The sequence below is a fragment of the Octopus bimaculoides genome, chromosome 4 (assembly GCF_046866305.1).
Source record: "Octopus bimaculoides isolate indiv1 chromosome 4, ASM4686630v1, whole genome shotgun sequence".
Taxonomy (NCBI): domain Eukaryota; kingdom Metazoa; phylum Mollusca; class Cephalopoda; order Octopoda; family Octopodidae; genus Octopus; species Octopus bimaculoides.
In genome coordinates this window covers 42,405,429-42,420,800 of record NC_142931.1, presented here as the reverse complement: position 1 = coordinate 42,420,800, position 15,372 = coordinate 42,405,429, and the positions used below count along the sequence as shown (strand labels likewise).

The 15,372-nt window shown below is 37.4% G+C and overlaps 1 protein-coding gene across 4 annotated transcripts in view; it reads left to right on the top strand.

Moving 5' to 3' along the window:
* LOC106881728 (solute carrier organic anion transporter family member 3A1) overlaps positions 1-15,154 on the top strand; it is a 57,494-nt gene extending 42,340 nt beyond the window's left edge. For 3 of the 4 annotated variants that reach the window (XM_089350662.1, XM_089350659.1, XM_089350660.1), the window contains exon 12: positions 14,319-15,154. In XM_089350662.1, the coding sequence (XP_089206788.1) occupies positions 14,319-14,596 (278 nt within the window). In that variant the 3' untranslated portion in view covers positions 14,597-15,154. Of the gene's footprint in view, positions 1-10,372; positions 11,126-14,318 lie in introns of those variants that run through there. The other variant, XM_089350661.1, reaches the window with a different exon arrangement.
* The last annotated feature ends 218 nt before the right edge of the window (positions 15,155-15,372 follow it).

Below are 15,372 nucleotides of genomic sequence, written 5' to 3'. Positions count from 1 at the left end.
AAAAAAAACAACAAGAATACTGTTAGTTTCAGAAATATGGTACAAGCGAATCAAAGACCACTAGTATTCTTTGCTACTCTAAGCACAAGGCCCGAAATTTTGGGGAGGGGCCAGTCGATTAGATCGACCCCAGTACGGAACTGGTACTTAATTTATCGATTCCGAAAGGATGAAAAGCTACGTCAACCTCGGCAGAATTTGAACTCAGAACGTAAAGACAGACGAAATAGCGCTAAGCACTTCTCCGACGTGCTAACGTTTGTGCCAGCTCTCCGCTTTCAAAGACCAATAGTATTAATATCTTGAATAAGGATTTTGGCGAATAGCAAGCTGAATCGTTACTGCATCGATAAAGTAAGTGCTTAGTCCCACAAATTTGTTAGAGAAGGTTATAATACTATGGATTGACCCCAGTACATAATAGTATCGATTTCATAAGAGTAAAAGCAAACACCCCAGCTGAATATGAAATTAAGGCGCGAATTGACGTGACCACTTACTGTAACATATTTAATCCAACCTTCTACCGAATCTACCATTCCCGGCTCTTAAACAGTGTTACCAATAAAAGTTGTTGTATTAATAATATGTGAAAGAGCACAGTCTTCAGTTAGAATGTTTGATACTTGATTATGAGATCGTGGGATCAATTTCTAGACCGAGCGTCGCGTTGTATCCTCGATGAGCACGGCACTTGATTTTACCTTATTCACTCAGTTTAAATTAAGTACCAGTCTGTCTGGAGTAGTATTCACTCCTGAAGCTGTCATATCTTTAATGTTCTACTGAATCAACAGTGCAGAGGCCGATAGAGTGCATAGTACCCAACACAGCACAACCCTGGTACATATAACCAATCCGTATTAGCTTGGGTGTGATGGTGAGTCGGGCAATGGAGGTCAACTTTGTCTTTCATTCTTTCCGGACTTGATAAAGTAAATCAACCCAAAGTAGTCAATTGGCGGAACTGTTAGGGCATCGTGAGTGATACCTTGTGGTATGTATTCCGATTCTGTGCGTTCTGAGTTTAAAAAAAAAATCCTGTTTAAACTACTAATACAGTGAAATATTGTATTCTGGTTGCGTGAATAAAAAAAATAAGTTAAACGTTTGCGTCCACGTTGGGTCGAGACAGTAAAAGGGTACAAATTTCTCTATAGATTTTGATGGTGCTGACGGTGGTGATGATGGTGATGGCAGTGGTGGTGGTGGTGATGATGATGCTGACGATGTGGTTAAGACGCTCGCTTTGCAACCACGTGTTTTGGGTTCCGTTCCACTGCGAGACACAGTGAGCAAATGACTTCTACTATAGCCCAGGGCCGACCAACGCTTTGTGTTTGAATTTGGATGGAAACTGTGCGGAAGCCCGTCATATATATAGATGTGTGTATTTCTTTGTCCCCCCCACCACCACCACTTGAAAACCGGTATTGGTTAGTTTACGTCCTCGTAACTTAGTAGTTCGGTAAAAGAAAGTGATAGAATAAGAACCCAGATTTTAAAATAAGTACTTGACACGATTTGTTCGACTAAACCCTCCAAGGCGGTGTTCACACATGGCCGCAGTCCAATGACTGAAACAAGTAAAAGGTAAAAGGTGCTGATGCTGATGATGATGATGACGTCGACGACGACGATGATGACAATAATGATGATGATGACGATGATGACGATGACGCACGAATATGAAATCATTTGCTGCTTTTATTACCTCCGCCTTAGCGAAGGCGGAGGTATTGTTTTTAGTCGTGTTCGTTTCTTTGTCCGAGGACAATATATCACAAGAACCGCTGGATGGATTCAGATGAAACTTTCAGGGAAGTTTGGCCTCGTGACTGGCACGAACTGATTAGATTTTGGGATCGATCCGGTACCGGACAAGGATTCTGGATTATTTTTCCTGCTTTTTTTTTTTTTTTTTTAGTTTTTGAGAGCTGTCGGATTCATTTTTAGTATTATCGTTTGTGAGAGCAGTCGAGTTTATTTCAGATATTCTCATTTTAAAAATCATCTCTGGCTAATCGTTGAGAGAACGTTGGTGTTGCCTCGGCGGAGATTTGCGCTTTCTGAGAGCTCTTGTTTATGTTGTTTTACTTCTGAGCTTATAATTACGCCGGGGTTCAGTTTTTTTTTTCAACTCCAATAAGCAATAGTATATGTACTACTAAAAGCACTTAATTATGCACTACTAACAGTACTTAATTGGATTCAGTCAATCGACGGTTCGCTGAGATTTATGTAATCGATCTCAATATAGATTAGTAGACATATACCAAAGTTGGAAATCAATATTATGTTCCAATAATAAAGCTATCATTATATTCAAAAGCAGCTGAATATCAATTACTTCATCTCAGGCCTAGACCTGTCTATTAACATCTGGATGCCTTTAAAAGTACCAAAAGTCAGTTTATATGTCAAACTCTCACAACAGTATTTGGAGTTGCTCACATAATGTTTCAAATTAAGGCCGCGAGCTGGCAGAACCGTTAGCACGCTGGACAAAATGCTTAGCGGCATTTCATCCGTCTTTACGTTCCGAGTTCAAACTCCACTGAGGTCGACTTTGCCTTTCATCCTTTCCATGTCGATACCATAAGTACCAGTTGAGCACTAAAATTGCTGGCCTTGAGCCAAAATTTGAAAGTAATAAAGTGTTTCAAATTGGCTGATCTGATTGACACTTCTCATATCCTTCGCTTGATCAGAATATAAAATATTCTAACAGAAAAAAAATATACCTAGTTCTATGTACTAATCGTTATGGTAATTCCGAGGAGAAATTAACGGATGGTTTTGGCAAGAGTATCACACTAACGAATTCAAACTCTCAATAAGGCGGTGAACTGGCATAATCGTTAGCACACTGGGCAAAATGCTTAGCGTTTTTACGTTCTGAGTTCCAATTCCGTTGAGGTCGACTTTGCCTTTCATCCTTTCGATAAATTAAGTACCAGTGAAACACTGCGGTCTAAGTAATCGACTGGTCCCCTCCCCAAAAATTTCAGGCCTTGTGCCTACAGTAGAAAAGAATTCAAACACTCAATGAATGCTGAAAGGATTATTCTAAGGCAGCGAGCTGGCAGAATCGTTAGCACACCGGGCAAAATGCTTAGCGGTATTTCGCCCGTCTTTACGTTCTGAGTTAAAATTCCGACGAGGACGACTTTGCCTTTCATCCTTTCAGGGTCGATAAATTAAGTACCAGTTGAGTACTGAGGTCGATGTAATCGACTTACCCCTTCCTCCAAAATTTCAGGCCTTGTGCTTATAGTAGAAAAGAATTCAAACACTCAATGAATGCTGAAGAATGGTCCATTAGTCGTTAGGTTGGAAACAAAAGCAATTTTCGTTTTTCTTCTTTCTTAATAAATTAATATCAGTAAATTCAATAAATTGAATCTACTACAGCGACATACGGTTTCAAATTTTGGCACAAGGCCAGCAATTTCGAGGCAGGTGTTAAGTCGATGGCATCGACCCTAGTATTCAACTGGAACATATTTTTTCAACCTCAGAAGGATGAAAGGCAAAGTCATCTCAGTGGCATTTATACACAACGTAAAGAGCCGGATGAAGTGTCGCTAAGCATTTTATCCGGGGCGGTAACGACTCAGCCAGCTCGCCGCTTTAATAATAATGTTTCTTTTTTAAGTTTGCCATAAGGCCAGCAGTTTTAGGAGGAGGGGATAAGTCTGTAATATTGACCCCAGTACTTAAAAGGTGCATATTTTATCAACCTTGAAAGAATAAAACACAAAGTTGACCTCTTTCGGATTTGAACAAAAAAAACAACAACAAAAGAAAAACATATTATGAACCAGGATAAATATCGCGTTAGCGATTCTGCCAGCTAGCTGTCTTTCTGCAACAAGAACATCTGAAATACTTAATTTATCCAGGGTCATCATATAGGCAATTCCTACATTTTTTGGCTAGATCTGAATGGTTTCTTTCAATTTAATCGATAAAAATCTATTGTATCAAATTAGTCTATCTATCAAGTAAAGTTTATTTTTCTGTATGTATGCTTCTTATCTTTATATTAAACTAGCAGAAATACCCGGCTTTGCCCGGGTTAAAGAGAATAATGAAATCTAAAAATGCCGTCTAGACTACGCAACCCTCAACTGTTAGTAGCTACGATACCATATTTCTACATTAATAACTCTCCAATCCATGCCAGCATGGAACATAGACATTAAGTGGAATGCCAGTCTCTCATCTAGGAGGGCCTTGAAATCAATGTTACCAACTGGGGACTATGTGTGTCGCAGTGATAATAAAAAGACCCAAAGGAGGTCTGCAACGAAATAATTTTACTCAGCACTTTGCAAGTGAATCAGTGGAGGCAAAGATGCGTCTCATTTACTTGACAATTTATGCACCACATTGCAGAAATCTGTACCGTTGAATTACAAATAATGTTCATCTGTTATGTTCGGGTTAAAATTTCATCAACATCAAAAATATATGAATTTTGATGGGAGTTATGGCCGTTATACATAGAATATAATTTCCAAATTTCATAAAGATTCGTTCAGTACTTTTGACGTAGTTTTGGATAAGAAAACAAATGACTAATGTGTGTGTTTGTGTGCATGTGTTTGTGTGTGATGGGTGTATATATGTATAGATATCCGTATGCATGTATATATATATATATATATATATATATGTGTGTGTGTGTACATATTACATGTACATCTATATATATATACATCTACACATATGTATACATATACATGTTTGCATATAGATCTATATCTATATATATATATATTCTATGCATATACGTGTACATATACATGTATATGTATACATATACATCTCTTTCTCTCTCTCTGAAAGTATCTGTCATTACAGTATCGAAATGTGATTGTTTCAGTTAGTGGAATAACGTGTACATATACATCTATATGTATACATATACATCTCTCTCTCTCTCTTTCTCTCTTTCTCTCTCTCTCTGAAAGTATCTGTCATTACAGTATCGAAATGTGATTGTTTCAGTTAGTAGAATAGTTTCATTTTTAAAGTGAAAGTATTTGACAGGAGTGTTTTTGTTTCACTTTTGACACGTAATACTTAAATAGTGGAGGAGATATTATGTTGCCGTGGGCTCGAACTCTGCAAGAAGTTAAAAAATTTTTTTGACTAAAACACAACTGGAACCCTAAGTAAGGCATGTGTAAAATTTGAATGAAATTGGTTGCGTAGTTCTCGAGTTTTAGGGATTCACACAGACAGACAGACAGACAGACAGACAGACAGACAGACAGACAGACAGACAGACACACATTCTCATTTTTATATATATAGACTACATAATGATAAAATGTTTCGACAATGTACTCATAGATATAAGCCTATACCCATGAACGAATTTCGAGCAAAGTGACTTCTAGAAATCTCAAAACAAGAACATTTCCTTCATTGTAATAGCAATACATTACAAGATTTACCTTCATTTTCTGAACTATGATGAAAACGAAAAGAATGCAGTACGTGAACTTACGAACACACAACCACACATAAATACACATATACCAAATTCAGACTCATATTGAACACGTAAGCATGCACGCACACATATAACAAACGCACACACACAAACTTACGAAAGGAGACACACATACTTAATGACATTCACAAAGCATGTAATAAGAAATGTACACGCACACACACACGCGCACGCACACACACACACACACACACACACACACACACACACACAAGCATTCACACACACAGATCTAATACCGACTGGCCACTTGCGTAAATGATTGCAATAATTTACTTGTGGTTGTATTGTTTCTTTTCCTCAGGAAAAATTTTCTTTCCAGAAAAAAGTTTCAGCATCACTGAAGTTTCACTCGTACAGCCCCACCATCAACGAATGTTTTGTTGTTTTTCAATAAGTTGATCAACAATAGCAAATAACACACACACACACACACACACACACACACACACACACACACACACACACACACACACTCACACTCACATATTCACACACACTCACATATACTCACACACACAATTATTACTTGCACCATTAACAGCAAGATCTGGCGCTGCATATTAATTCTTGACACGTGTAGTCAGGTTCGGGCGCAAAATATGTTGATCGCAGTCGCGTACGTCAAAGGAGAACAACATCTCCTTTTACGACGACAGTGCGTTCAACACACTCGGTTCATTGACGCACGGTATTCTGGGACACCGACGTTTCGACTTCATGTGTCCCATTAGCCAGGAGCAGCCGGAATTCTCAGCCCAGACAAAGCTAGATTGCCCTTCATATTGGAAAGAAGGGATAAACATCGATCTGTGATTCATCCAGTAATGCAGTATCGCTTGATGAAATGAATCAATGATGATGATCAACTGGATGCCCACGGATACTACGGACTATACTGTACTAATCCTAAGGATACCGACTCTGATGTCAAAATCATGTGATGTGTGGAAACGCGCGTAGCGATGTATTAAATATTTATAAATTCCGGATCTTTTTGGTTTGACGGGCAACACTTGTTTTCTTAACGAAACACTTTCAAACTTGGGATACTGGTAGAATGTGGCATATAAAACATCTTAATAAGTTATTTCATGTTAAAGTTGTCGTATTTATGTAATTTCAACCAATCACTGACGTCTATTGAGGTGAAAACAATTACTGCCGTAACGGTGTCATGGGATCTTTTCCCTTGAATAAAATTAGTGCCGTTGTTTGTCAACAACAACTATCGGCAGTAGTTATTTATAACATCGTTCGTGCGTTTGGGTTAGGGTTCGGGTTTTAGAGTTAGGGTTAGGGTTTTAGGGTTAGAGTTGGAGTTAGGGTTAAGGTTATGGTTATGAGTTATAGGGTTTTAGGGTTAGGGTTAGGGTTATGAGTGAGGTTATTGCAAAAATAATCATAACCCTAACCGTAATCCTAAAACTAACCCTAACTTTAAAACCCGAACCCTAATCCTAAAACCCTGAAGCTAAAACCAGTACAAACGCACGAACGATGTCATAAATAAGAGTAACACGGATAGTTGTTGACAAACAACGGCACTAATTTTATTGAAGGGAAAAGATCCCATGACACTGTTGTTTACATTCCACGGCAGTAATTGTTTTCACCTCAATAGAAGTCAGTGATTGGTTGAAATTACTGAAATACTACAATTTTTTACATGAAATAACTTCGAATACAAAAATTATTATCTGTTCTATAACACAAAATATACAAGTATACGAAGTTTGAAAGTGTTTCGGTACTAAAAACACTCCATAAAACATAAATGAAAAATGTTGCCCGTCAAACCAAAAAGATCCTAAATTCCAACCAAGAATTATTGTTATTATTATATTTATCCTACATTATATCAGTATAACTATGATGCAACACCGAAAAACTGACTCACCAGTCAGTATCATTAGACGGTAGCAGGCATAATGAAATAGGAGCTTTATTTGCATACCCCTAACGTTACCATACACGAATTTAAAGAATATATGCGTGTTGTGTGTGTGTGTGTGTGTGTGTGTGTGTGCATGCATACATAATACACACACACACACATGTACACGGGAAGCTGTAAGTTATTTCTAGCTAACAGAGAAATCTTAAATAAAATTTCGTCATCCACGTTTACGCATGCGTACATAACACGCGTATTTACGGCCATATGTAAATAAACATAAACTCGCTGTTGTAATTTTATGTGGGATTTTCCCCCTTTAGCTAAAAATAACTTTCATTTTCCCCGCCAAATATTTTATTTTTTTCCTTTCATTGATGTTTGTCTATATCACTTTGAATCATTGGTGTACTTTTAGTTAGTTCCATATATTTAAAGACATAATAATAACTTCTCGTTTAAGCACAAGGCCGGTAATTTTAAGAGGTGGGGCTTAGTCGGGCAATTTCCGATGCTCTCGACAGTTTACAGGAAAAAAAATTATTTTTTTGTTACGTACTTTTGTTTTCGACAGTGTCTTTCATGTGTTGGCGATTGTCGAACACATACTCGCACGCGCACACGCGCGCGCGCATTCCAAAGAGGGTTATATTGTATTAGTAAAATCGATAAATAGAGTACAGTGAACTTGTGATGAGGAGTGGAAAATCTAACGTTTCGGACAGTGTCCTCTAGAGAACTTTTGAAAGGAGAGAAAAAATGGGAGACAGCAGTGTTTTATATCCACATATATGATAGGACTTCCCTGTCGTACACGACAAGTGAAGGTCCAGAAACGTCTTGCCGAACAATGTGCACAGGTGATTTGCTTATAGCGATCAATTGTTTGTCTGTATATTCGCTCACGACCGCCATCAAGTCGACATTGCCTGTACTGATCGACGGTCTGCTACACGTCTGATATCAAAGTGATCGCTGATAAACTGGAAATGCTCAAGAACACAACTCACCGCCCGGTACAGGAATCGAAAAGACTATCTTTCTATTGTGAATGCAACGCCTTAAGCATTAGGTTTTCACAAACATCAAATACATCATTAAAATTAACCATTGCCATATCCGGAATTTAGCGAAACCGATCCTAATTCATTTAATCAACAAATATACGCACACACACACGCACATATTCAAACAGAAATGTTTCACTAAGAAATGTCTATAAACATTTATTTAATACAGTGTTTCTCATAAGATAGAAGGTCATCGTATCTTCAAGGAAAGGCTGAAAAGAATCTTGCAAACCAAATACAAAAACATCATTCTGTGCGCGCGCGCGTGTCTGCGTGTGAGTCAAAGTGATATAAATATTTGGCGGGGAAAATGAAAGTTATTTTTAGCTAAAGGAGGAAAATACCACATAAAATTACAACAGCCAGTTTATGTTCACACTATTCATACACACACTCATGCGCGCGCGCACACACACACACACACACACACACACACACACACACACACACACAAACAAAGTACATGAATAAATGAATTTTCCGTAAACTGCTGAGAACCTCGGGAAACCAATTGGCAAAATGTGACAGTTTCCATACTCATACCAAAACATTGTTGTAAGTAGATTAGATCGACCCTTGCATATGACTGGTACTTTATTTTTGCTGAAAAGCAAAATCGGCCGCGATGGTATTTGAATATAGAACGTAAAGATCCGGAAAAAATGCGGCGAAGCATTCTGTCCACTCCCAAAAACATTATTACTGAAATTTTTTAAGTTCCTGTTCTCCTTTTATCAATAAGAAAACAAAATAGAGTTTACATCCATATAGCTCTTCTATTGCTGCCATACTATACTGGTGGACACTATTCTGATGTCGATTAAGTGACATCCTTTAATTTAATAAGCATGAGAGAAAGAGGGGTCTCACCATCTTGTACGTAATGACAAGAAAATAAGAATAACATATTTATTACTGGAGGTAACGCGTTGGCATATAAGGTTAATTGAAGGAAAGCTTGTAACATCACATATTCTTTTGCAACCACATGTCTTCAAGCAAATGAGGCGAACATATGCACGTGCGGGTGTGTGTGTGAGAGTAGACCGACTGAATGCTTGTCGAAGAATCAACAAGCAATGAATGATTTCTTTATTCGCCTATTCAAGGCATACATGGATGTCGGGTCAGGGACAAATAATGTATATATATATATATATATATATATATATATATATATATATATATACATACATACATACATACATACATACATACATACATACATACATAGATGTATAAACGACAAAATTCGTTTAAGTTCCGTTTACTAAATCCATCCATAAGGTCTTAGTTAACTCGGGGTGAGAATGGAACTGAAACCATGTAGTTAGAAAGCAAACTTCTTACCATACAGCTACGCCTGTGCCTGCATATAATAAGCAGTAAATTTTTTACGTTATATAAGCAAAATCAGTGGTTCCCAAACTTTTGGGGGCTACGACCTCCTTGATACCCAGGCCACATTCTTAGCGCCCCCACCCCAACCAACCATCACAACATAGACCTCTTTCTGAAGCAAATTCAAAGCAACTGTATTTCACAAATAAAACTTAATCTAATTTTGTTTTTACAAGAATCGCTACCCCATTATCGCCCCACTTTTCTTCCACCGCCCCCAGGGGGGAGCAATATTGCCCACTTTGGGAACCACTGATCAAAATGATCCCTCAAACAACAATCATTAGAAATCATTGATTGAAATGGAGTTGAGACACCAATTCCTCTGTTATTTGTGAAATGGTTGATAACAATTAGAAGTCAAAACGTAGTTACAGAAAAGTTTGCCTTCTACTTTACACTGATTTCCTTATATATAACAGTTAAAATCCTACTTAAACTAATTCATAACAGTCCCATTTTCTTTTTTTTTTTTAGTTATGTGGTGAGTTATTGAATATTACGTAACATCAACAACTATGCCTACTTTCCACAGCCTCAGACTACTAGCCGAGAGTGAATCTTGCGGAACAGCTAAAGCTGCCAAATCACATCATACCAACAAACTCTCCGCTCAGGATACAGCGATCTTCTCAAATTCCAAAGAGCAAGTGATCAGGTGGTAACTGATTGTGAGCTGGGAAGGACATATGGAGGTGGTTCATGAGAGGAAGCTTGCCGAATACCAGGAGCTGGTAAAGCAAGGAAGAAACCAGGGCTGGCAGGCACGTTGTGAGGCAATTGAAGTGGGCTGCCAGCGGTTTGTGCGGCGTCCATTCTGTGAAGCTCGCACTAAGCTTGGGTGTGGTACTGGTGCAGCAAAGAAGGCCATAAATTTCATCACTGAAATTGCAGAAAAAGCTACTAGATGGCTTCGGATAAAGAGGACAGACCGGTGGTTCGCTGTTAATGGGGTGCAAGATAAGTCAACTAGGTAAGAGGGTCTGATGTTGAAAGACTTGAAACCGCCTGAAACTCCAGAAACATGATGGAGCTCACAGTATACGTGAGATGTATCTTGGAATTAATTATTGATTGTTTAAAAGTTGGTACAAGCAGAGATATTGTTACAAGAACGATGTAATTGATTGCTAATGTTATTTTAATGACATTTGAGTAATGAAAACAAAATTGCACAATTATTAATCCACCTTACATAGATTTCTCAGAAGTAAAATTCTTATGGACTGTTCTGGACTTTTTTTTATAGAAATACTAGTAGTATAGCCCGGCTTTGCCCGGGATTAAGTTGGGATTATTAAGCTAATCAAGTTCTTTATTTCAAACCAAACTAAGTAACATGACTTCAAATTTGGGCAGAATCAGTGTTGCAACTGGAGCGCATGGGTTGAGAGTTTGATCGGCAGAGGTGATCAGGTTACACATGCCATCCCTTTGAAAACACCACCGCCATCATCTAACCCCTCTTTGCTCATGGGTTAGGAACCCGGAGAACATTATTTTTCTTTGTGGTTGGGTCGTTGATGACCTCTTTCTAGCATATTGGATGTCCACCTAGTGGTCATCCCTTATACACGTGTAATACAATTTTTTCTGAATTTTCAGATTTGTTATATGCTAGGCCACTTGGTTTTAAATTGAATTAATATTCAATTTATCATCCTATCTATATAAATATATATATATATTTATTTATATGAGCAACACACACATACACACACGCACGTATGTACACCAATTGCATACATATTTTTTGTACGCATACATGTTCGTATGTGTGTGTGTGTGTTGCCCGTATATCAACAAAACACACACACCTTGCCTTACATATATATACGGATAAATGATTTGAAATAAATATATTTTGGAAATGGCGATTTACGGTACAATACCTAGAAACGTGAAAATCAGACCACATGGGTTTGCTTACATCAATTCGGCAGAGATAGAGAGAGCGCGTTCTCCCTCTCTATCTCTCTCCCTCCCTTACACACATTCATCTCTCTTTCTTTCTTTCTTTCTTTCTTTCTCTCTCTCTCCCTGTCTCACACACACAGCAACATTACACACACACACATGCTGCTCTCTCACACTAACAAAACAACTTCACATACACACCACACTTTCTATCTGGCATACTCACTATAAAAAGATAGCATCTATTTCTTTTTGGCAACATGTGTTTTGTGTGTAATGTTGCTGTGTGTGTGAGAGAGAGAGAGAGAGAAAGAAAGAAAGAAAGAAAGAAAGAAAGAAAGAAAGAAAGAGAGATAACTGGCATGTGTATGTAAGGGAGGGAGAGATAGAGAGAGGGAGAGAGAAAGAGAGAGAGAGAGGGGGTATTTTTTTCTGTTTGATTGCTGCTTACCACACAGACGCTGGCAAAGAAATGTATCTGTCCTTCACCCTCCCTCTCACAAACATACAATTTCTTTCTCTCTCTCTCTCTCTCTCTCTCTCTCTCTACTTCAGCGCGTACGCACAGATTTGACATCGCCATGTCAACAAACTTCAAAATTGGTAAAAGTTTATCGATTTTTACAGGTATACGCGGGTACCTCTGAGAGAGAAAGTCCACTAAAATGCACATAGGGTCATTCCGAATCTTCTCCTAAAATTGGAGCGACATGCGTGCTAATTTGTGGACGTGCATAAATCACATTCATGTACACACACAAACATCTTCTGTTTTATAGATATTGATACTATGAAAGTTACTTTATAAATGTATATTTTTCCTATTTAAACTATTTATAATTTTAACCTAAGTCTATGAGGTTGGCCAACTTTTACAAACTGCCTTTTTCGCCGTTTCTATTTTCCTCTACACGTTGACTCTATTTCCTCTAAACCTTATGGTGGCAGTCAGAGAATTTATTACTTGAAATTTAATGCCGAAACAACAAACACAAAACACATGTACTTCTTAGAGAGAGTCTATGAAATGAACAGGATGGAGAAGGAAAACCTTTAACAGAAACATGACCTGACAGCCACATCAAGTTGTCTTACATGTCATCAAATAATTTGCAGATGTTCTGTTTATGTCTTAAGCAAAAGACACATTTCTCATCATCGAAAGACAAGACGGATTTCTCGTGTGAAAAGTTCAACCTTTAATAAATGGATTCAATTTGCAAAGAAGTAATGATAAAGCCAAAGTTGTTAACTATACTTAGCTCACCTACCTTCATTAACCACCCTTTCATCAACTGAACACCAACTTCGTTCCGACCTCCACCCCACCCTCGCTCAAATTCTATTTCCTCTCTGGTTTGACATCCTCTCGATAATAACATGTGGATGATTATGTGGTCACCGGATTTGCTAAAAATAAGAGCCACGTATCCTTCAAATCATATCCAGGGATTGTTACGGCTGGAATGCTTTTAGTCATGGGTCTACTCGATCAAGTCTGACCAGTGACTAAAAAAAAAAAACCATAGCCCCCATCCTCTCTTTTTTTTTTTCCTTTTTATTTCGGAGTGAAAACTTAACATACTGCTCACTTTAACACTACCATCAACGGATTCCTTCATCGGAGTTTATTTTGTTCAAAGTATTTTTACCAGACATCACATTTTTCTACAAACGTTGATGAAGCCAATTTTTAGGCTATTGACTACATTGATCCCGTGAACTAGAAGTACTTTTCCAGACAAACTTTAAAGAAATTGTCACAGCGTTACAAATGTAATGTAGGGATTAAATATGACGGAATTGATGGTATCAATCCCAGAGAGCTGCAAGTTAAAAATTACGATGTTTGAACTCAAAGAAGTATAGCTAAATATTTCCAAGCATTTCAATCCAATACCCTAGTATTATGTCACTTCAACACCAAACGAAGATTATCTAATACTAGCAGGATACGTGAATACGTGAATATTTCACGGAATTGATGGTAAACCTCTTAGGTTATTTCTGAAAACTCTATCCTCAAAACCTGAAAGTGTAGACTGCGTTGTGTCTGTATGAGTCGCTCATAAGCTATCTCAAGACAAATACTGCAATATTCTAGGCTGTCAGCATTGTACATACGTTAAGTATGATACATAGATTGATATTTTGAACTTATATTGTTTCTGTCGCTCATAGCGAATTAAAATATCGCTTTTTGAAAATATTAGCTGAGATACACTAGTGCCCTTTCCTGTAGAAGGAATTTATCTTTCACAATCGAGTGCTCTATCGTGTGAAATGAGTTTAACTTTCACCAAATCATCGCAATGAAACCAGAACGATTAAAGCACATACCCTTACGAAGCTGTAGGGATTTTTTGAAGATATATTTCACACTTACAAAGACGACTATTTAAGAAAAATAATAGTTTGTACCACTTGCTCATAGGATTTTTCCTACTGGAGGTATTTCGTTTTAAAGATTCTTATTTTCATATTTCCATATTTTCATTTTTTTCAGGATTCTTACCTTCTCCGTTTCTCTTCGCATATCTCGTGGACAGTACCTGTATCCAATGGAATCGTCAACTCTGTGGAGAAAAAGGTTCTTGTTATTTATATAACTTACAGGAATTCCATATAAAATATTTTTCCCTTCAAAGTGTTTTAAGCATGTTGTGCTTCATATTTTTATTAGTTGCTGCCTTTTTTGGACTAAACTCGGAGAAATATTTACCGAAAGAAACAAAAATAACAAATGAATATACCGATGTTGTTGATGACTTTTGTCAAAATTAGAGCACTAATGTGAGACGTTTTATTTTGCCCTTATCTGGCTTACTTACATATGACAATATGCCCTCCGTTTTTAGATTATCATTTTGTCTCAGTTACCGATTATTAACTAGGTTAACTGCCACTAAAATGGAAAATTAAGATGATCTTTGAGAAAAGAAGCCAACAAAGTCAACAAGGTCTCTCAGCATATTGCTCACCAAAGATTAATTACTTTATTTTCCGGCATACAAGTCAAATTTTACAGACCAAAATTTACAACCAAAACCGATAAGTTGACTTATACACCTAGACAACTTTGGGGAACAAAAAAATTCCATGTGAAATACTGCCGGATTTAACAGATAGTGACGATGATTGAATGTTTACACTATATACAACGTCGACTTGTACGCCGGCAAATACGGTTTTAGTATGCAAAGCTGAAACGAAAAATTTCTCCTTTCCGTTAGCCTACACTCCAATTTACTTTATTGTATATCCAAAATAAAATGAATTTAATTTTTATTCATCAAAAATGAATTGAAACGATTAACAAAATAAAAAGAAAATAAAAACAATGATAATTGCAATAATCAGTTTTTACATTGGCAGAAAGCCACAAATTGAACAGGAAGAATGGTCTAATAAATCGACTGGGGTACTTCATTTTATCGAGCCTGGAAGGATGAACAGCGAGGATGACCTTGGTAGAATTTGAATTCAGAACGTAAAGTTGTAACTAAGTAACACAAGGCATTTCGTCTGACGCTTTAAAGATGCTACCTATCCACCTATCC